This window comes from Amphibalanus amphitrite, unplaced genomic scaffold (genome assembly GCF_019059575.1).
Source record: "Amphibalanus amphitrite isolate SeventyFive unplaced genomic scaffold, NRLGWU_Aamphi_draft 001329F_arrow, whole genome shotgun sequence".
Classification (NCBI taxonomy): Eukaryota; Metazoa; Arthropoda; class Thecostraca; order Balanomorpha; family Balanidae; genus Amphibalanus; species Amphibalanus amphitrite.
In genome coordinates this window covers 107,891-131,414 of record NW_024882822.1, presented here as the reverse complement: position 1 = coordinate 131,414, position 23,524 = coordinate 107,891, and the positions used below count along the sequence as shown (strand labels likewise).

At 47.4% G+C, this 23,524-nt stretch overlaps 1 protein-coding gene across 3 annotated transcripts; it reads right to left on the bottom strand.

The window, feature by feature from the left end:
• Positions 1–1,221: 1,221 nt before the first annotated feature.
• Positions 1,222–16,483, bottom strand: LOC122372207 (dihydropyrimidinase-like). Of its 3 annotated transcripts, XM_043349119.1 has the most exons (9): positions 16,356–16,483; positions 12,578–12,672; positions 10,646–10,719; positions 8,938–9,191; positions 8,527–8,700; positions 4,040–4,386; positions 3,223–3,448; positions 2,523–2,988; positions 1,222–1,928 (listed from the first exon to the last, which is right to left on the bottom strand). In XM_043349119.1, the coding sequence occupies exons 1-9, from the start codon at positions 16,401–16,403 to the stop codon at positions 1,840–1,842; spliced, it is 1,773 nt and encodes a 590-aa protein (XP_043205054.1). In that variant the 5' UTR covers positions 16,404–16,483; the 3' UTR covers positions 1,222–1,839. The 3 variants fall into 3 exon arrangements, with proteins under 3 accessions (XP_043205054.1, XP_043205056.1, XP_043205055.1); XM_043349121.1 differs by lacking the exon at positions 10,646–10,719 and having other exon boundaries at positions 16,356–16,460; XM_043349120.1 differs by lacking the exon at positions 10,646–10,719 and having other exon boundaries at positions 12,578–12,722; positions 16,356–16,454.
• Between the last annotated feature and the right edge of the window lie 7,041 nt (positions 16,484–23,524).

Below are 23,524 nucleotides of genomic sequence, written 5' to 3'. Positions count from 1 at the left end.
TGTTCTATAGCGTATGGCACAGCGGTTACTAGGAAGGTTGAGGCCAGCGCCAGGCCGGTTTACAAATAACAAACAAACTTGACGCGCAATTGGCAACAGATAACAGATTGATTAATAAAGCGGTGACAATATAAATGAGAATGACAACATGAAATGACAAATCGCATAGATGACGAATCGCATAGATGATCCCTACACTCAAACATCCAAAATTGACGATATTTGGTCATTTTTCAAGAAAAATAATAAAACCAAAAGTGTAGGTGGGCTGTAGGTAGGTACACTCGGGGGCAGATTGATGTTCCACCTCCCCCTTATACCCATCGGGCTCCCATGGCTCAGCAGTGGCTGCTGCCAGTGTTGCCTGCCCTCAGCACTGCTCAGCACTGTCTGCCAGTGCCAGTGCTGCCACTGGCCGCTGCCAGTGTTGAGCCATGGGAGCCTGATGAGTAGGGAGTGGTGGAACATCAATCTGCCCCCGAGTGTACGTAGGTACCTACCTACCAAACCTACCTACCCTATTCATCCATTATTTTTAATTTTACCTATTGAAGAAAAAATTTAAAGTTGGATAGCAAAGTAGGTATACCTACGAAAGTGAGACCCGATTGGTTCTAGAAATTTTGAAAAAAAACTAAAAACTTTTTGGGGGTAGTAACCCACTCATCACGTCCACGCACCCGATCCAATACCGCCTGCCAGTGGATTGGCTAACCTACCATAGGTACCCTCGGCCGGATCCGGTAATGGAAATAAGCCAGCAGTGACCGATACAATCAGGACAAATGATTTCCCCCGATTTCAGAACAAGCGGTGATAAAAATCAGAGATGAGCCTGCACAGTGGGCACTCACTCTCACCATGCGGCTCATGGGGACTAAATTGAACGGCTCTCCCGCGCCATGCCGTCATTTGTATAATGTATATTCATCCACCGTCACAGAGACCGGAAGCCGGGGAGATCGGAGCAACATTGGCTCCGGCAACTGAGGTGAAAAAGGCCCCTCAACGATGGCCAGCTTGATCTCACAAAACATTGAGGACGTAGTAGTCAACTGCATGGAATACGAAGCCGAATTTATATCTTTGTCACCACTCACCTCCAACAGTCAAGGCTTAGGTATATAGGCATAAGATAGCCGAGACGAGTAGTAGGTAATGCCCAACGATGGTGACATCGTCGCTAAATTCAACCGTTATTTGAGAAAAAAATATATTAGCTACATTCATAATATATTACATCGTTCCAACTTCCAAGCCATGTTCAGCATTCAGCAATCGGCTGAAGTCCGAACCGATCGATACGCGGCTTACGCTCTGGGGCCTGTGTGCAACAAACGAGTGGGGGCGTTAGTAGGTAGTAGGTACCTATCCGAACAGATTCAGAGACATGAGCTGACCAAAAGACATAAACGTCACCTACTTATCAAACGTATTCATAACTATATATCTTATCACCCCAGGAAAACATGGTCGACAAAAAAAAATTAGCTCGCATCGCATCACAATAAATCTGCCGTTTGGAACAAGCTGAAAAAAAACTCAACCCGCAAAGCGAGGCTCGACAACTAGCACCCGGCCCGCGATGCCTTCTAACCAAACGTCACCACGGCACGGCACGGCGAGCGATCAGCGAGCATCACAAAATGTGACTTGCTTACCACTTACCCGGACCGACGGGTCTTTACTCCAGCCACTGGGATGGGAGGCCTACAATTGCCAATAGCATTGGATGGGTTAGTAAATAAATTATGTCATTTGACCGATCGGGTAAATCAGCTCTTCGGAACTCCGTCATTCGGACATGATCCGGATCAGGCGAAGATCGGACGATCCGGACTACCAGAAGCTGCCTGCCGACCGTCCGCCCGGAGGGGCGTGCACCTTCACTGCGGTCCTCTTCGGCACCCTGCTGCCCATGATGTCACCTGGGGCACAGTCAGACGCGAATGTCGATTTACGCGTCTCGTCAAAGGAGGTAGGTGGAATAGCGTATCACATCCACAAATTGAACTTGCACTGAATAATAAATAAGCAAAAAAATATAGGTACGCGGCAATATATATCTCACGGCCATAATTCATGGATGCCCAGTATTATCGTATCGTATGCCTAAATTGTCAAACAATTCAGAGAACATATGAAAAATACCATTTTAATGCATTGGTTACAATATAAGTTACCATATTATTCCATATCACCTGAGTCTGCTTGAGACTTATTCAAGTCACGGTATGATTATAAAAGAAAATATAAAAGTATCTACTTGTAAATTAATGCCATATCAATGCATCAAGGCTCGAACGTAATAAATGTTTCCCTTATTTTTCCGCTTTTATTGTACGTACTAGTTACCTACATTTATCGATTAATTGTTGATCATTATTGTTCAAAGCTGCGTTGAACATGGTCGATCTAGCCAGCGCTCACACACGGTACCGCCGTTAGCGACCCTTTCTCATCCGAATCTGGTGTATCTGGTGAACTGAAGTGGTGACGGGCCGTTAGCGACCCTTTCTCACCCGAATCCGGTGTATCCGGTGAGCTGGGCTGATGACCGCCATCACCAGCCGCCGGTGACGGTGGCTGCGGCGGCGCTGTGCCGTCCGTCTCAGTTTCCGGCGAGGGCGGCTCCTTCGGGGCGACCGCGGGCGGAGCGGCAGGACCGCCGTCGGCAGCAGCGGCACTACTGCTGCGGTCCACCGGGCGCGGCACCCTCGCCTTGTCCCGCTGCTGCACGCGCAGGTAGACAGTCGGCGCGAAGCCGGCCATCGGCAAGAAGCGTCCGGCCGCCTGGACAGCCCGCACCTGGCCCTCCTCGACGCAGACGCGGCCGCGCGACACTACCCACTCGGCCACACCGCGCACCGTCTGACCCTCGAACACGCTGAAGTCGCAGCGCTGGTGGTGCGTGCTGGCGGAGATGACGCGGCTCGTCTCGCCGTCCCAGACCACCAGATCGGCGTCCGAACCCACGGCCACCACGCCCTGAGAGAAAGCAACCACCGTTTATTGGACCGTATGCAAAAGAGAGTTGAGCTACATATATTCAATCAAAATGTACCGGGTATTAAAAACAAGTGGAGATAAGCAGGCAATTACCACTGCCACAATACATAAATGATAAAAGCATATTTGAAGACTAAGTTGTTGGTAAATATCTGGTTCATCTACTAAATTCTTGCAAAGTAGAAGTGCACTAATATCGTTCGGTACGCCTACCTTTTTGGGATACAGATTGAACAACTTGGCGGCATTGGTGCTGGTGACCGCCACGAAGCGCATCGGGTCGATTTTGCCCTGGGCAACGCCCTTCTCCCAAACGATAGCCATGCGTTCCTCGACGCCGCCGATACCCTGAGGGATCTTAGTGAAGTCGTCCCGGTCCACGGCACGTTGCTCTGAGGTGAACGTGCAGTGATCACTGGCGCTGCAGTGCAGGTCGTTGCTGGGAAAAGACGACATATTGTGGCTTCGGGATTTAGAATATTTGTTTGTTTTGTTGGGTTAGGCCCTTTCGGTCCAATGAGACCATTTCAGAGCCGGGAGGATGATAGGATATAGGAGGAGACATTGGTCTGGGCAGGCACCCTAGTGAGTCGCCGGGGCTGAGCCCGTCCAGAGGACAGGCCACCCAACCCCAAGGCACTCACTGCACCCGGCTACGGGCCCGGGGTGCGCTCCCTCGGGAGCAGCGGTGCCGCTCCAAGGGAGCAGCCCGCATGAGATAAAGTTGCCTGTCCAGCCCGGAGGGGGGTTGCGGCGTGGAGGAGAAGGATTTCAGTATCCTGAGGATAGAAGCACGGAACGGTGTGATAGAATATTACAAGGCCGTTTGTAAAATATGTAGAAGGATACAACGATAAATAATTCACAAATAAATCGAAGGTGAGCTTGATAATTTTACCACCACGAAGCCTACATTACGTTATGAAGACATTGCCAGCAAATTTAAACGCCGAACTACTTTATATCAATATTAATTCAAATATCAATATCAAATATCAATTCAACATCCCGTGCAGCGTTCCCGACTGACCTGGCCAGGAGGTCGACGAGGCGATCCGGAGTGGACGGCTCGGGTCGCAGCGGCGGCACGACCACATGCGCGGCCGCGTGGCGCCAGCAGCGGTTCCAGTAGTGCGTGCCATCGGTGGCCAGCGCGGCCGCTGTCACTGCGCCGTACACGATATGACCGCGCCGGCGGGCGGCGGACACCTCGTCCACCGCTGCCGGCGAGCTCAGGTGCGGCAGGTGCAGCGGACAGCCCACCTGAGCGGCCAGCATGCAGGCGCGCCGGACCGCCTCGGCCTCGACCGCCTCCGGCCGAGACAGGGCCAGACCCTCTGGGCCAGTGACCCCGGCCGACAACAGACGGCTGGTCATCTGAAGGGCCGCGGGTGAGTTAGACGCAGCCGTAGCTCGCCGGATCATGTGTTTGATTCTGGTCGGCCATATGATAGTTCTTAGAAGTGATAGTAACTGATAAGCGCGTAGAAGGAGAATGATCGCATTGTAGCTACATCGTGACGGCTGAATGCCGTTTGTCATAATTTGGCATATGTATGTATATCTTATCCTGATCCATCAGGCAAGATACGGAACACCATTAATGACCTTGCAGCAGTTAGGGGAAGTTGGGGGAACGCCGAAGACTTTTTTTCAGACGCCCGTAGCACGCAAGGTAGACAGCATAAGCTATTCTTGTTGGCGTCATTCGAGAGGCCAGTCTTTTGTCTTTCAAACATACCAGGCGCATTTGATGAATTCGCATACCGTTAAGCGCACAAACTAAAAATATCAAAGAAGTGACTTTTTCGGCGTTGCCCCGGACTGCGGGGAAAGCCGAAAATGGGAGAAATGATCTACGGGGAATGCCGACATTGATGTTTTGCCATTTTATCTCAAACTTTATCCAGAATTGATCAAAGCTGACACGCGTTTTAAGAGCTTGAGGACGCGGTGCACACTGGAAGTTATAATTGTGTGATATAATAAGAACATGCCAGGTAAATCATTCCTTATAGGTAACAGGCCGTTGTGTCGGTTGAAAGTGTAATTTGTGTGACTAAAAATAAGCGTTGCTATTCTACAGCAGTAAAGTCCACGTTGCGTGCTTTTAACACGTGCGTAATCGCACGTTTTCGGCATTACCCCAGCCTGCCATACTTTCATTTGCAGGCCCATAACTTTTCAACGTGCTGTATAAATTTCAAATAGGCAGCACACTTATGCAAAGACATGCTAAAGATTACTTGACCGAATTGGCCAGACAAACGGTAGCATAATGAGTAAGAAATGCAGCTTCAAAGGCGCATGTAGTACAAGGGAAACGTACCTTGAAAACGCTCTTGGCGCCCTCACAGTCGAAGTATTCCGAATGACGACTCGTAACAAACATGCGATAATTGTAGTCACTTAAGCTTCAGAGCATCACTGACAGGTGGCATCCATGTCTTACGGTTTTCGAAATATCTCGAATTTCGGCTTTGCCCCAATTACTCCGGCATTGCCCCAACTTCCCCTATTGCTGAGACGCTCATGAACCTAGATGACCCCCCCCCCCCCCACCGGAATCACGTTCGGGATGACTTTCCTTTCGGCACAGCGGCACGTCGGTCCTATATTTCAGACACCCGATGTCATCTGAAGTCGGGTTGGGTCGGGTCAGGTTGGAACTATCGACCGAGCGCTAACACCGGCCCACCGACCAAGACATTATCCCACGTGTATGAAGGGCTTCGCTTCCCTGACCAGTGACCGGTCCAGCAGGCAGCAGATTATGGACAGCAGCCGGTTCCAGCCGTTTCGTTTTTTTTTTAATACTCCCTGGGTAGCGATAATGTTTCATTTCATTATGCATTTCACTAGTCAGCAGCACGGTATAAACAAGCACTGCTATTATATAGGCGCAATCATAGCGCAATACATTGTAACTAAAATGCTAAATTCTATACTTTGTGGAAGCTCAAGTGTTGGCAGCTACAGTAGATAGTAAATTGTATATAGTAAATTCCCACCTTCCAGTGTCCTATCTTTTCATGCCATATTCGCAGGTAATTATTCGGACATTGCAGAGTTTGTGCCTATTTTATACTCTACAGCTAGCATAGGCACACGTAATTGAGCACACCGCAACATGAATCCAACTTGCTTTGATTGCCCGCTGTGTGAATTGTAAACTGCCAGCTCTAATGTGTCGCGCGGCACAGTATCTCCTCAGGCGTACACTGCTGCTGACATCTGTCGGCGAGTATGTAAAGTACAGCACAGTGTTGCGGCACAGCATATCTTCAGGCGCTTTTCACTCGCGCCATCTAGGGATAAGGATATAACTAAAGGAAATAGTTCACTTTCACGAATTTTTTTTTCAACGGATTTATGATTTTTTATGTTCAAAATAATCAGCAAAGAAAATAAAACCTTTTTATAACAAAAGATTATTTTCTATATTTTGATATAGGAAGAACTTTTCAGTTTCTGTAAGGCACACGCGATCCAGTATGAAAAGAGCATGGGTCCCGAAAATTCTTCAGAAACAGAGAAATTATCGCAGCCACCGGCATTTGGGCGATCTGCTCGATCTGATAATGTTCCCCTGAATGTCCTAATTGATCAGTACGAGAATTTCTCTAGAGTTCTCGTAGATAATTTCTCTACTTTCTGAAGAATTTTCGGGACCCATGCTCTTTTCATACTGGATGGAAATATATGCAAGGCACACATCCTCAACGCAAGACACCTTTTTCGGGACGAGAAATAGAATATCTTTGCCTAGGGTGATCGCTGGGCTGTAAAAGCACCTGATTTATGCTCGTCTCAGCCCAAGCTACGGAACTGCTATTCCAGTTCAAAACCCATGTTAAAAAGTGAACTATTTTCCAGGGTATATTGAATTAGGGGGTAGGACCAAGTTTAGTAGGCATGATATCAGCAATTATTTTGTTTTATATGGCGGTTTTCATTATCACAATATTATTTTTGATATCATGAAGTTTGTATATCTCGGTTTTACGAAAAATAGTAGGGCAACAAAGATAAAATTCGCGAAAAATTAATTTTAGTTGGAAACATCCATTCTGGTATGCAAAATTCAGTATGAAGCCCAGTATGGTGACCGTCTAGTGTGCTTCCAAGGCTGAGTACCTGATATCAACAGGAGTTGTTAACTATTTTGCCTTACGTTGCTAGGTGGTTGCTAGGGAGCTAAGGATACTCTCTTGCGCGATCATTTGTACTTATTTTTCCTCATTATATCGACATGTTGCTATTTCTGAGACCTAACTCATGGTAAGAAAAAAAAAACAGTTTTCTTAAAATGTATATTTAAGTACCGTAATATTAACACAGCTCTGCAATTCTGCTTAAATATCTGCAAAATCCTGACTTCCCGGAAAATTGTTGGTGGTGATGGGGATCGAGCCCGTCGATGAAAAGTAAGTCAATATTCAAAGGCTTCAAAACGTTATTTCTTGTTGCTCTGTGGAATAGCAATGCAAGACCGATGATAGTGTCAGTGTTGAGCTTTCCAATGAAGCATTGCCATTAGTAGTAAGGTGATTATCATCTAAGATATCTTCCATCAAATATTAGAATTCTGCCATTGGCTTGCTGTAGAACAGGGTTACTTTCAGTCTCTTGGGAACACGATTTCCCGATCTCAGATCGAAAAACACTTCAAAAAGCGGTAATAGACAATGAAATTTCCCACCTGATAGCATCTCGGGTTTTTATATATCCTGGATAGAATTTTCATAAATCCGACGTAAAAATGGCTAATTTCGTCAGATTCCGAATTTTTGCCATTGGGTCTAATGTAAAGCATGGATACTTTCAGTCTCTTGGGAACACGATTTCCGTACCTCAGATTGAAAAACACTTCAAAAGTCGCAGATAGTAGACGATTTAATCTACAAGATAGCATCTCGCTTTTTTCTTTATCTGGTCATGTATCTTCATAAAACCCTCTCAAATATAGTCAATTTAGCATTAAAGTCTATGGATTTAGAAGAATTTTCATATCCGACTAGATTTGGGCTACCATGTCTGTTGACCGGGGGCCGCTATTTTCTTTAAGCTCAATATACCTACATCTCAAGCCGTGCGGTACAGCATGGTTCCAGTGTTTTGTTTCGCGGATCGTTCAGATTTCAAAAGACAGAGATGCAAGAGATAGCAAACGTTTATTTACTCCTGAAGCCACCTCGTTTCATAAAGCAAAATCGATCTGAGGCATGATCATTTGTGCATAAATGTCACTGAAATTTCTTCTTAGAAGTTCATAAATTACCTGACCGGCAGCATGAGTTTAACATATTTCGCGGTCGAGACCTCTCCAGAGTCCAGACCAAGCATTTAGCCCGTCATACGCTTTTCCGCCTGAAGTCTTACAAACTGATGTCCGATATTCGTGACTGATAGGCAATCATTGATGATACAATGCTTCCAACTATTCTGGTTAAGTTTAAATGTTGGAGTGGAATATCAAAAAGCGTACAAATTACCTCTCTGACCTCTCTTACTTACCTCTCTGACAGCGTCTCCATTTTCGGCGTGAATCTGGGCGATGGCGCCGATCTTTTTGCAGTGAGTGAAGACCTTAAGTAGGTCGGCGTCTGACAGCTGGTGGACGTCGGCCATCAACATCTTGAAGGAGTTGACGCCGCGCTCCGAGCAGAGCTGAGACATCTCGGCCGCCGTCTAGATCAGAGAACATCATTTGTTGTACGGTTATAGACAGAGTGGAAAGAAGATAAGGGACACAGCATCAAATGTCAGGCACAGTGAAAAGAAAGGCTAGAATTTCGGTCAGAGCCGATAAACGAACGTGTTTTGTGGGATAAATAATGTTGTCTAATCGACTGCACTCCCGTGTTCGTTAAGCATAAAAGTGGTCACTTCACTCACTTGGCACCCAAGTCGGGCGCGCCGGCGTACCTTATCAGTCCACGAGGTAATCGCCACGTGCAGGCCGTAGTCGCAGCAGACCTTTTCGTCGGCCAGCTCCCTCCACCTGTCGAAGGCTGCCACCAGCGGCTCCCCGGGGCGCGGCGCGGCCAGGTTGAGCACGGTGGTAGTGCCGCCGGCCAGCGCCGCGCGCGTGCCGCTGTAGAAATCGTCGGCAGAGGCGGCGCCGCCCGCTCCAGCCGCGTCGGCCGGCTGCTGCAGGCGCGTCATCGTGTCGATCCCGCCTGGTTAGCAGGGAGGGAATTAGGCCTCCGCTCAGGGCATGTGAGATGCTCAGTGGCCAGCGAGTAGCAAGGCTGATTTTCAGTTTTTCCCCTAAATAATATACGGTCAACGAAATGTTCTCAACGTAGAAACTGCAAATTATCCGTTCTTTGGCAGATTTTTTTTCCGCTACTGGGTACCATATTGGAGGTTTTCCTCTGTGAATGAAGTCATGACGTACTACTGCCATAAGCCCAGTAGGCTGACCGCACACTGTTGCATGTTTCTTCGGAATAGGTAGCCATATTTTTCGTGACTCTTTTCTAATCAAGGAAGCTAATGGCGTACAAATCGTACAGAGGGCAAGAGCACATAACATCATGCCGCTGGTTTCCAGAACACCAAAGCAGAAAGCAACAAAGTAAGCTGACATTTACCACTATTAGCAATGAGGAAAAAACTAAAAGGCTAAAATCTAACTAGCACGTTTGAGATCAAGGGCAGGCTGCTGCAGATCATAAACAATCACCAGCCGCCAGCCGCCGGAAGTACGTAGATAGCAGATATTTCCCCTGGGGTGAGCGTGCAGCTGATATCAGGTTCTGCAGCCGCGCTGCAGGTATACCGTGGGTGAATGACCTTACGCACATCTGGTATCGCAGCGACTCCGTTCTGCTTATGCTTATAAACAGTTCGGTTGATTATTGTCGCCGCTGGAGACGAGCTCAGATTTCCGGGCGAGAATAAACAGGATGTCACACGGGTGGCGCCGATAACAAGGGGTGCGCGGAGAGGCACCGGCATCAACATGAGGGTAGGGGTGAGACGGACATGGTGGCATGGCCGGGAGCAAGGCTGTGAAAACACTAGACGGTTACGAGTAAGCAAATACTTTGTCAGGTGACCTTACTGTCTGTTATAGTGTCTGTTAATTGCATTCGGGCTAAATCACGTGTGCCACTGAAACCATTAAATACCAGTTCTGACCATCACGCTATTGAAATAACTTTGGGAGTCTGGACGTCATTGAAATTCAGTGTCTGCATATTTTTGTGGCGGTACTATTTCGTTATACTAACCATTATTTGCTTGTTTGCTTGTTTGCGATTCATTGGGACGTCGAATTCGCAGCGTTTATCACTATAGACATAAACCACACCTCATATACTATATAAATCAACAATAAGTTACTCGTAAAACAGAACAGTTTCGGATAAATGCTTGCGAACTATTTAAACGTTGCACAAGTTAGAAAATGTCAAGATGGTGAGCTGGTAAGAAGGTAGGCACTAAAATTAGTTCAAAGATTTTCAGGGTGCGGCATCTTATTATACGTACGCACGATTTAGGGAACATCAAACAGGCACAGCGTACGAGTTTCCGGTAAGAAATATTAGCGGTTAAATAAATGTAAAGCGTTTTTACCAAGAAAAGAAATTATTAAACATCGTGAGTGAGAGTTGAAGTGTGTTACCTGGCATTATATATTTGCCGTTGACCTCGATGACACGTGCCCCTCCTGGCGTTATAAGGTTTTGCCCTATTTGCCTGTAAATGAACACGGAACGTTATGTAGAGAAGTAGCGCTAAAGGAACAGCAACACCAAACGATAATCGTCTTTAAATAAAAATGTATCACGTCTATTCGTAAATCTGCCATTACAAACACACACAGCCCAGCTGTCGAAGTTTTCCAGATCGCTATTTCTTATTTTCCATCGGTATTTCCATGGATTGTTTTCAATCATGTACCACATTTTAAATGTATGTCACGCATGATGTTTCGGCATCGAGGGCAGGGAGTCAAAAGTTTTGTTGGCTCTTGCAGCTATTCTAAATGTAAATAACGTGACACCCGCGAGTATTCAGGTGCTGATCCATGTGGTAGGCTATCGCACAAACAGGTACGGACAAACCCGTCGGCATTGTGCGATATCACCCACGGAATCAATGGTAGAGCGATATTGCATCGTATGTACCACGTTGTCTGGCTCGCTCGCTTTGTATCGCGCAAGGGAGGTAAACGGTGGCAGTAGCCGGGCAATTTCCAAACAGTCTAGCTTGTAAAAGTATATGTTATCACATACAGTCTGGAGATTAGAACAGCCGAGTTGCCCGTTTTATAAGTGATCGGGAAATTAACCCGCGCCCGGCTGGGGGTCCTGGATTTCCACGCCCTGCTGGGGGGGGGTGTTTGAACACCCCCCCTTGTAACTCGGCTCCTGGGCCACGTAGCGATACGCGGAAGGCGGCGTTCGAAAGAGCGTAAAAAATAATGACGAAATCATTTCGGTCAATTTTTTGGTCAGGTCAAAGGTCAGGTCACCAGAGGTCATTGAAGGCAAAATTTCGCCGATTTCCAGGTCGAATGTCGAAAATTTCCAAGAACCCAACGCATAACTCGGGAACCAATAGAGTTACAGCGCCGCGGAAAAGCGCATTCGATAGCCCTATTAACGCCCTTTCTGAGTAATTCTCTCAGATTTGACCTAACGTCAACGGTTTTGCCTGCAGGGGGCAAAAACTGCAAAAATAGCCGATTTTTTCTGAAACAGTTTTTCTGCAATAACTTTTGACCCAAGCCTTGTACGAGCTTACTTTTACCGGCATCGTGTTCCTCTCGTCAAGACGCATCGAATGAACTATAACTTGACCTTGAAAGGTCAACTTGAAAATTTGACCTCAGGTCAAGGTCATGACCTGACCGGAAAGGGTCATGTTGCATATCAGTCGATCCGTATCGTCGATCTGAACACATCTAAGGCGTTTTCATCGCTCTAGCATGCCTCTATCAAAAGTTATTTGCGAAAAACTGTTAGATACCATTCGTGACCTAAGATGACCTCAGGGCATAAACAAGGGTCACGGACACCATTTTCATGTTCTGTGTGTCTAAACCACTTGTAATTCGGTGTTTGGGAGTGTTTATAATGTCTTTCCTCCAAAAGAGGCGCATTTCAATTTTCTCCCATTGACTTATAATGGGGAGGTCGCAAAATTGACCTGACCTTAGGTCACCGATATCAAAATTCTGAGATATACATTTTGTACATGCTATTGCTCTTAGCAATCGCTGAAAGTTTCAAAGCGATCGGTCACTCGGTGTAGCTATGACAGACATTGAAACTTTTTATGAGGTGAGGTCACTTCAAGTGACCTGGTGACCTGACCTTGAATGACCTTGGTCTGAAATTTTCACAACATGTGTAGAATTGATGTATGATAAGGTGTACCAAAAACGGCGGCGCTCCGCGCCGCCGTTTTTGAGATATTCGCGAAAAACCACAAGGGGGGTGTTCAAACACCCCCCCCCCCAGCAGGGCGCGGGTTAAGGCACGTAAAGAGTACGGTACTTTATCAACGTCGCGGTTATTTAACGCTGATTGGACTAATGGACTGGACCTACCTGATGACGCCATCCTCGATGTAGATGTCGGCGTCGAAGATGCGGTCCTCGTTGACGACTCGACCGCCTTTGATGAGCAGGCGGTTTTGGGCGCTCTGTTGGCAATGTCAGACGGGACGACATTGGTTGTGCGTCCGGTTGAGAACTGGGAGACGTGTTAAGAACTCGAGATAAATGCCTTGCTTTGTAGGTAACACGGCATTGTTGGACCTGGCTTAGCCGACCAAGTTCGTTCAGAGAACTTGGCGGATTGACAACAATAATTATCAGGTGTGAATGCCAGCGGTGGGGGGGGGGGCTTCTGAGAGGGGGGTGACTGCGGAACCCGCCCACCTAGCTGGCTGGCAGCCCGTTCTGACCAGTCAGCTCAGCTGCGGGCCCTGCAGCTCAATAGGCCTGGCAGGGTCAGGGACGGAGCCGGAGCCCTGCCAGGCGGCTGTTGACATTCGCTGCCAGCGGCCCCCGTCTCCGCCCCTCGCTGCCAGGCATCGCCCCAGAATAGCAGCCGGCCGTACCATGGCCCCGGTACCTCACTATGCGACCAAGTGACCGGCGATCTAATAGAATACAATAGAGTGTAACATACAAGTTTTTGCTGATAAACGTTGCAGCTTCGGATTAACAGAGTGGGACGAAGTGTTCACTGCAATGACCGTGCATGACAAATGGCAAGCTTTTCTGACTAATTTCTTACCCATCCTAGATGACCATGCCCCTTTAAAGAACCTGACCATTAGAAACCCCACCGCTCCCCCCGTCTCAGCCTCCACCCGTGATATCATGGCCCAACGGCGCGCCGCACTACGTCTGTATGGTCGGGAATCTACAGTTTATAAAGACCTGAATCGTTCAGTTCGTTCTGCCGTTCGCCGTGACCGGCGCAACGTGATTCAGCGGGAAATTAGTGAACGCGGCCCCAACAAGGTGTGGCAGGGAATCAAATCAGTCATAGCTGGTAAAAAAGAAAATAAAACAGTTCAACCCGATGTAACCGCTGACGAACTAAACTCATTTTTCGTGTCCGTCGGCCCCCGTATTGCTACCGAGATCCGAAACCAAAACACAGGTACCTATACTTACGCACGGCTCCCACGCGTCGGCGCATGCGGTTTCCAGCCCAGGCCTATCTCACTCGGTGAGCTCGAATGCACGGTTTTCAGTATGCGGAACTCAGCCGCCTGCGGAGCGGACGGTGTGTGCATCCGCATGCTAAAAACCAGTTTCTTGGCTATTGGCAGCGTCATACAGCACATCATAAACACCTGCATCTCGAAATCTGACATCCCCGAGCAATGGAAGCATTCCATAGTCCATCCCATTTTCAAATCCGGAAACCCATCTGACCCCAGCAACTTTCGACCCATTTCTCTAGTACCAGTTATCACGAAAGTTGTTGAACGAGTCATCCAGCAGCAGCTACAACACTATCTCTCTCAAAATCACCTTTTGGCACCTAGTCAGCATGGCTTTCGACCCCAACACTCAACTGAAACAGCACTTTTGTCCGTCACCGACCGCATCCTAGCTGCCACGGACAGGGGAGACATATCTTTCCTATGCCTTATCGATCTCAGCAAATGTTTCGATGTCATAGATCATAAACTCCTTCTCGACAAACTCGCACTGTACGGCATCGAAACTCCTTGGTTTAAAGCATATCTAAAAGGTCACACACAAAGCGTTTCAATGACCGATGGACTCCAGCGCAGGGTTCTGTCACGACCACTCCCTAACACTATGGGCGTGTTTCAAGGCTCGGCCCTGGGTCCTCTTTTATTCACGATCTTCTCAAACGATTTGGCGCTTCACGCCGACGACGCATGCGTTTTCCAATATGCAGATGATACCCAGCTTCTAGTGAGTGGCCCAAAAAACAATGTAAGTGGCCTTATCTCGCGCATGGAGGCCTCACTAGAAGCACTGAACAAATGGTTCCACTCTAACGCCCTGAAGGTCAACGCGAGCAAAACGCAACTCATGATATTCGGCAGCCGTCAAAATCTAAAACACTTGCCCCCAGTCGTCGTATCGTTTCGTGACACGGAGCTGGAACCATGTGCGCAGGCAGGAAACCTCGGCGTGGTGTTTGACAGCTGTCTGACCTGGGAAGCCCATGTATCTGAGCTCAGCCGGAGGTGTATGGGTCTGCTCATCGGCCTCTCCCATGTGCGGCACTGTCTTCCCGATGGGGTCATCAAAACCATTGTCACATCTCTAGTCATCTCCCGAGTAAATTACTGCCTCTCAGTTTACGGAAATGGTACAAAAAAGAACCTGAATCGACTCCAAAAGATCTTGAACTTCGCTACTCGAGTTATTTTTGGCCGTCGCAAATTCGACCACGTCACTGACCTGCGCGAGAAACTCAACTGGATGCCGCCCGAATTTATGTACAAACTTCAAACCATGGCCACTGCACGTAAGGCGATACACTACGGCGAACCGGTAGCACTTGCCTCTATGTTTGCTAAAAACCGGGACTCCTCAACCAGGAATAGAAATACACGTCAGGACAACCTTCTCCAGCTCCAGCGTCCCAGACTAGAAACCGGTAAGCGGCGTTTCAGTTACCGTGCCGCCGAGCTCCTAAACGACCTACCTCCCGACCTCTCACAGCTGCCACCCTCTAAATTCGCACGCGCTGTCAAGTCTCTGTGGAAAAACGATAGACCTTCGTGATGGCCTGAATTAGGCACTCGTCTTGTATGTATATAAGTACCTACACGGTATGTTAGTAATCGTAGCATATAGTCTTCCTGTGTGTGCGTGTATGTGTGTGTGTGTGTGTTGTTGTTCGACTGGTCTCTGTTCCTGCATGCTTATACCCGACTCAGACTCTGGGCAGTAATCGCCACGCCATGTGTGGATCGCCCATGATCGTAAATACAATACAATACAATACAATACGATGGGCTGGTTTGCTCAGGACTTACACATGCTTGATGAAATGATACCTAGGTACCTAAAATCGTATTGATCCCGCACCGTATGCAATTGCTTCGCGTGCAAAGAGAGAAAAATATCAGATGTCGTGTAACTGATTTGTTAAACGTCTACATAGGCGGTGGAACGGGGAGGGCACCGGGGCACCGTGCCCCCCTTTGATTTTGGCATTTCAACATTAGCCCTATGGGCGTTGCATGGAAAGAATGGGACCAAAATCGGCAGTGCCCCCCCCCCTTAATTGAAGGTGTTCCGCCGCTACTGAACGTCTAGACGATTAACAAACTGTTAAACGTCTAGTAGATGTCTAGTGTGAAATATGTCGTATTTTGTATACGCCTGAAAGATATCGGTGGTACGGGATGAAATTATTAAACCACTTGTAGGTAGAAAAAATCTTTAAAACGTCTCGCCTATCGGCTCGACGTTTTGTTCTACCTACTCGCGGTTTAATACATAATTATATCATTCTCCCTTAGAAAATTATCTGGTGCGAAGCAAACGTCGGAAAACAATGAAATCATAGTACTTATGTTCAAAGCTTCTATGTAATATATATATTCGTAAGAAAACGTTAGATAATACTGCTGAATATTTATTGTTGATTACACCTAGTTCTGAACCACTGTTAAGGATCGAATACAAAGCCTCAAATGTCGAAAGAAGAATGGTGCTTTTATGATGATGAGACGCCTATGTATAGCAGCAAAGCACATAGGTATGTCTATTCATATCATGATCTAGAAAAATGCCCAATACCCGTACGCATTTACATAATAACAATTACAAATAAGCAAGTCCCTGGACAGAAAGTGAGGCTACTTTTTAAGCCTACCTGGAGATGCAGCGGCACCTTCTTCACAGGCGGGGGTCGGTCCGCCATGGTTTACACAGCCCACTCGACAGGAACACCTCCACGGTGGCGCGACCCGACCCGCCGCGCCGGGCGCTCGCGATCGACTGCGCGGCCAATGCACGGCCGGGCGCGGGTCGGTGCTCGTGGGCGGGTCGGCGGGCGGGCGGGAGGCTCTTAAGTCTCAGGCCCACGCCACCCCGGTGCGATACGGCGCTAAACGTGGGGACGGTCAATGGCATTTCGCCCTTCTAGAAAGTAGGAATTATGGTGCCCTTCACCAGACAAAAGACGTTTTATTACGAGAAGATCAACCCTTTTCCAAGTCTGAGTACGAGTTCCATCGCATCCAGTTGATACGAATTTGAATATCGTCCCGACTATGCTTTGGATATGGTGCTTTTTATATTTAAGCAGTCTGTCGTCAGTGAAATATGTTGTCACCTACTGAGCAGTGAGAATCATAAGTACGAAACGGCACTCCCCTGGGCCCTAACGGCGGGTTTAAATCCTATCTGAAGGCAATTAATTGTGTATATTTAGAATAGCTAATTAGTGATTGTCGTTGCCATTATAGTTATTTTGCGTGGATAGAAAGGGCATGTGAATTTCAGACCGACAAACGACCATAAAACAAAATAATGCGAGTGCGACCATTTGATAAGTACCTAGTAAATATAAAATATAAAATATAATTGGATAAAACGACGAAGGAAACGCCGTAATAACATAAAAAGCGCGCAACTCAGCGAAATCGCGCCCGTCGTTTTAAAAGATGCCTCGATTCGAAATCGATACATTCCAAAGCGATCTTTAGGTACACTGGCTGACAATCAGAAAGAATAAAGATCCCCGACCGCCATTGACTGAAAAAATATTCCGGATCGTGTCTGAACTTGAAGCCCAATATATCCCATTGACCTAAACTGTGTCTTGCGCAATGCACGTCATTTCCTTGTTTATTCCTTACACCGTTGCCTTCACGAAATGCATCTAAAAAAAAAACACAATTGTAACCGCGAAGCATCATGAAAATGACGAATATTTGGAGGAAAAAATAGACGAGCTTGTCTTAGTTATCGTCCGTCGTGCCTAAATGGTATACCTACGCTGTATACCTGCCTAGCGTCAGCGCATGCGAGATTTGAATAATTCCCAAAGTCTGCGGGAGTCGCCTGGCAAAACAAAAATGATACATTGTCCATTGACGCCCGTAATGCTGAAAGATTATTTATGCAGTAAGGACTCAGGAAATAACATCCCCTTAAAATTATTTAGCTCTCGCTCGCACCATGTTGCAGGCACGGAGGTGCATGCGAATGGGATCTAATTATATTTGAACTTAAAAAGGGCTCTCATGTGCGATTTCCTGACTGCCGAATAATTTGTTTCAGTCTTCAGGAAGCCTTCATTCCGTCTGAGATCACTTGCCAGTCTATGTAGGTAAAGACTCGAGGAGCCTAAAACGATCTCAGCCTCAGGACGCAATACTAGTCTGAAGGAGTCTCACACCGATCTGCATTTGATCTGAAAGAAGTTCAGAGATCAGACGACAGACCGGTCTCCAAACGGATCTAACATTGGGTCGGGGGGGGGGGAGGGGGGGGGCTGAGTCGATGGCAAGAAGTCGGGAGGGCTGTGCCACTAGGAACTTTGGGTGGAACTGGGGCTGGGAGGAGGGACTGGCGATTGAGACAAAAAGTTTAGAACAATTCACTATTCTGCTACCAGGATTGATCAGTAGCGGCGGAACACCTTCAATTAAGGGGGGGGGGGGGGCACTGCCGACTTTTGGTCCCATTCTTTCCATGCAACGCCCGTAGGGCTAATGTTAAAATGCCAAAATCAAAGGGGGGCAAGGTGCCCCGGTGCCCTCCCCGTTCCGCCGCCTATGGGATTGATAACCGATACGTCTGCCTGCTCGGATAACGAAAAGAAGCGAGCGGGGGCGGGCTAAACTGTTACAGAATTATATATTGTACCGGTAGGCAGACAACTGAACCACTGACAACTGAACCAGGGACAACTGAACCAGTAAAACTGAACCAGGGACAACTGAACCAGTGACAACTGAGCCAGTGACAACTGAACCAGCGACAACTGAACCAGTGACAACTGAACCAGCGACAACTGAACCAGTGACAACTGAACCAGTGACAACTGAACCAGTGACAACTGAACCAGGGACAACTGAACCAGTGACAAAAGAACCAGTGGACAACTGAACCAGTGGACAACTGAACCAGTGGACAACTGAACCAGTGGACAACTGAACCAGTGACAACTGAACCAGTGACAATTGAGCCAGTGACAACTGAACCAGTGACAACTGAACCAGTGACAACTGAACCAGTGACAACTGAACCAGTATGACAACTGAACCAGTGACAACTGAACCAGTGACAACTGAACCAGTGACAACTGAACCAGTGACAACTGAACCAGTGACAACTGAACCAGTGACAACTGAGCCAGTGGACAACTGAACCAGTATGGCAACTGAAACAGTGGACGACTGAACCAGCGGACAACTGAACCAGTGGACAACTGAACCAGTTCAGTTGTCCACTGGTTCAGTTGTCCACTGGTTCAGTTGTCACTGGTTCAGTTGTCTCTGGTTCAGTTGTCACTGGTTCAGTTGTCACTGGTTCAGTTGTCCCTGGTTCAGTTGTCACTGGTTCAGTTGTCACTGGTTCAGTTGTCACTGGTTCAGTTGTCACTGGTTCAGTTGTCCCTGGTTCAGCTGTCACTGGTTCAGTTGTCCCCAGGCACGTACCCAGGATTTCGCCCAGGAGGGGGCCACCTGCTTTCGAAGGGGCCCCCCACAGTGTATAGGGCCCCCCAGGTTCCCCGGGGGCCCCCGGGAGTCATGAAGAACCTTTTGATGGTGGGGGGGGGGGGGGCATAGTGGGTCCGGTCTCTCCTGCAGACGTAGGTGAGAAAACGCCACGTGTGTGGGAAAACGCAATTCAGTTCTTTACAACCTTATGTAGCATTTGGTTGTGATTTCTCGCGTTCAACTTCATCAAAGTCAATTAAAACGGTCTCTGTAACGGTCTAAGCCTTGAGAAAATGTGGAAAATTGGAAAGTAAAAATATCTTTGCTTGAGGAGTGTGCATGAAACGCACGGCGCACGGCATTTTATGAGCGAGCGCCTCAATTACTGAACATCCTCCAATGCCGGATATGTAGGTATATAATATAATAGTGGGGAATGGATGTCTCGTTATCGGAATTCCACTATCTGGCAACTAGCCCTATGTAAACGCGGCTATTATATGTTTCACTAGGAATCGAGCGCAATTGTACTTTTAGCCAGAAAATAAATGCTTGGGTAATTCTGGGACACTCTGTATTAATTGGAGGAATAGGACTTAGGAGGAAATGCGATTGCAAATCGACCCACATCCCTGTGTTAGCCAATGACGCCTTTGGGGCCAAGGTTGGGGGGTATTCAGTTTAGCCTTTTTGTTTTTCTGTGATATCTCCGGCACCGTGAAAGATATTGGCTCCTTCAGATGAGTGCCTACTTCAGTCACTACTTATATCCAGTAGCCAGTAGCCACTCAGATGATTTGGGATCAATCAGGTGATAAGCGTACTTTCAGACGACCAGGGGCCCCCAGTCGACCAGGGGTTCCCAGGCGACCAGGTCCTCCAGATGACTAGGGGCCCCACTGCCCCAGGCGACCAGGGCCCTCCAGGCGACCTAGGGCCAATGCGATCAGGTCCCCAAAGCGATCAGGGGCCCCCAGGCGACCAGGGGCCCCCAGGCGACCAGGGGCCCTCTAGGTGACCACCCAGCTAACAGGAAACGTTACTACAACGTTGTCACAACGTCGTGTTTCGGTAAGTTGCGAAATTACGTTTTAATTACGTTGTAGCAACGTTCTGAACGTTGTGAAGCCATGGTTTGGTCCGAAAGTCGTGGTAAAACGTCGTGGCAACGTTTTATTGGTACGTTGCAGCAACCGCGCACTTGCAGCATTCTATTTTGATAATGCATGGTGACATATATGGCCATATAATGCATTTCCTTTGACTTTCAATGCGCATATTAAGCTTTCATCGTTAAATTTGACATATTTTAACACTTGGACTGTTCACGTTGTCAGCTGGTGTTCGCCAACACGTTGTTAAAACGGTTTTTCACAACCTTGACATTATCAAGGTACTGAATAATTAGCGGTGTTTAAGCTCATTGCGGTGTTTTTACAAGTAAAAACGTAAATTAGCGGTGTTTTTACAAGTAAATTCTGATACCTTTCTCTCTCTATCTCTCTCTAATATATATATATATATATATATATATATATATATATATATATATATATATATATATATATATATATATATATATATATATATATATATATATATATAACATGTGCAAATTGCAAAGCGTCATCGGCATGTTTTGCAACATCACAGGCAGAGCTACAGGCTTGCAACTATCCCTATGTAAACGCGGCTGTTATCCGCGGCTGCCAGCAAGCCACGCGGGCAGCCACTCAGGCGAACGGTGGCTCGCGCCCTGACCTCGCCTGAGGGGCCGTGACGTCAGTGTCACCGGCCGGCGTTCAGAGCCAGCCGGCCGAGCCGCAGTCTACGCGGCGCGAGCGAGCAGTGAGGGCCGGCGGCGGGCGCGGCTGAGATAGCTGGAAGATGAAAGATAGCGCCAGTTGTCTGCGTTTGATGCGATTGTTGTTTTGACTGGTAAGTCAAAGTACCATTTACGAGTAGCATTTGCAAGATTGTGCCTTGTAATATCGTGCGGTCTAGGCTACAGTTCATTGTAGCTCTAGCCTCTAAGGTGTTGACATGTTTGATCTAGCCTGTCGCACTGTTACGGAAAGTGGTGCAGGTATTTTTGTGATTTTTTCATGAATTGAATGTCTGATTTTCCCTCATGTCTTCCCGCAGACGTCCTGCAACTCGTCAGCGCGCCTTGCGGCAGGCCTACTGTCGGCAATGCGGTAGCGAAGTGGCTGTCCGGAAGCTGCGACCGGAACGGGGGGTGCGCAGACCGTCTAGTCAGGCACTGCCAGCTGCCTAGGGACATCGAGGCCGCAAATGAGCCGGTGCCTAACGGTCCGCCGAGTGATCCTCCCAGCGAGGGTTAGTGAAGAAGTGAACTTCCACCAGTTCTGGCGTGCTAGCGGCTAGCGTCAGAGCCGGTAGAACCCAATTCCGTCCCACGCCCCCATGGGGGCGCCCCTGGGCCCCATGCCCCATCACCGATGCCGCCGCCGTCGTTTTGTTTGTTTGTTGTAAATTGACCTGTATGATGTATTGAAATATAAACTTCTTACATGCCTTTTTTTACAAGTCTAGAGAACGGGAAGAGAGCGTCGGAAACACATTCTGAGTATGTAGCGAACACGTTGAGAGGGCGTTGCGAAAATGTTTAGGACGTTTACTCAGGGTCGCAGGGACGGCAATGCGAAGTAGCGACAACGTGGTGCGCACGTGACAAAAACGTCGCAGAGACGTTGCCAAAGCGTTCTATACTCCTTGTAGTCACGTTGCGGAAACGTGGTGACAACGTTCCAGAAACACTGTTGGTAGTGTTACAGAAAACATTTCATAACGTTGGCGGGACGTTGTGAGGACAGTTTTGGGACGTCACGGCCACGTTACAGAAACGTTGTGATGACATTCAAATGCATGGTCGGATGACGTTGTCACGCCGTTGTCTGGAGTCTACAAAATTACGTTGTCACAACGATAAATCGGGACGTTGTGGTAACCATTTGACAACGTTTAAACGACGTTGTAACAACGGCAAATTGTTAGCTGGGAGGGGCCCCCATGAGACCAGGCCCCCGGCTACCAGAGGCCCCCTAGGCGACCAGGGGCCCAGGAAACTGGGAGCCCTTGGATGACTGCAGTAGCCCCTCGGGTACCCAGGGCACATAAATGAAACTTTAATATCAATTTTTCTTCCGAGTAAAAGACGTTTTATCCAGTGTTTAAAAAATATCCTGGGGCCTGAGGGGCCCCCCCCCCTTGGGTACGTCACTGGTTGTCCCTGGTTCAGTTGTCACTGGTTCAGTTGTCCTGGTTCAGTTGTCACTAGTGGTGTCAATCGGAACTTGAATCTTCGGAATTCCGATTTTGTCCAATGTCCAATTCGGAATTCGGTTGGACAGTGGCAGCAGGCTTTGGACAACTTTGGACAATCGCTTGCTACACCTCAACATTTTTAAAAAAGTAATCGTGTTTAACATTGATTGGCTATTAGAAAGCTCAGCTTTCCATATGATTAGCACTTTTGAGCTGGTAACGGTGCATGAAAAGCAAATTAAATAACAGTGTTGAGTGTTAACTATGTATTGCGTAGGTGTCGGAGACTCGGACATCTTTGGACAAATGGCTGGCTTGGACATTTTTGGACGGATATTCGACGTAAGCATTGGACATCGGACGGACTTTGGACAAAGGTTTTCTGAAATTGACACCACTAGTTGTCACTGGTTCAGTTGTCATGGAACCATTGTACCGCGGCCTTTAGTATACCCAACCACCTAAGCGCATTGTATCTTTTCGTTTATTTGTTGTGAAGTTGCCCAAAAGGAAAATAAATTATAAGATTTTCTCTTCTAGCGAAAAAACGCTTCACATTCAGCGGTTCCACAACTGGAAAAGATGCCTGAATAAAATTTCCTGGTCGCTTCTAAAAATGGAATGCCTTCTTTGCGCCGTTACTGGCAACATCCTGGAGCTACCACATTCAATAAATTAAAAAAAACGACATTTCCAATATTTTTGCTTTGCTTATCCCCGAACGGTTTCTATAACCAAGTTGTTCGATATTTCCATAGGCTTAAAATATTAAATAACGACAAAAAATATTTATTTTAACGAAGTTCTTAGCTTACAAACAACTCATCTCGCAGTGCAATGTCACTATTTTCTATGGAAAGGGATTGCGGATGAACATTGTATCAGGAGCACATCCAGGCAAAGAATACGGTCGGGCAAAACGTGGTTTTTAGGTGATAATTTATGGTTATCTATCTTATGATCCGTTATGTTATTTAAACGAGATTCGTTTCGCAAGTATTATTCGGATATTTTATCCATTTGAAATGAAAAGAAGCTTGTATACCGCCTGTCTCAGTTCACATTTGTGTCGCCGGGCTGCTTC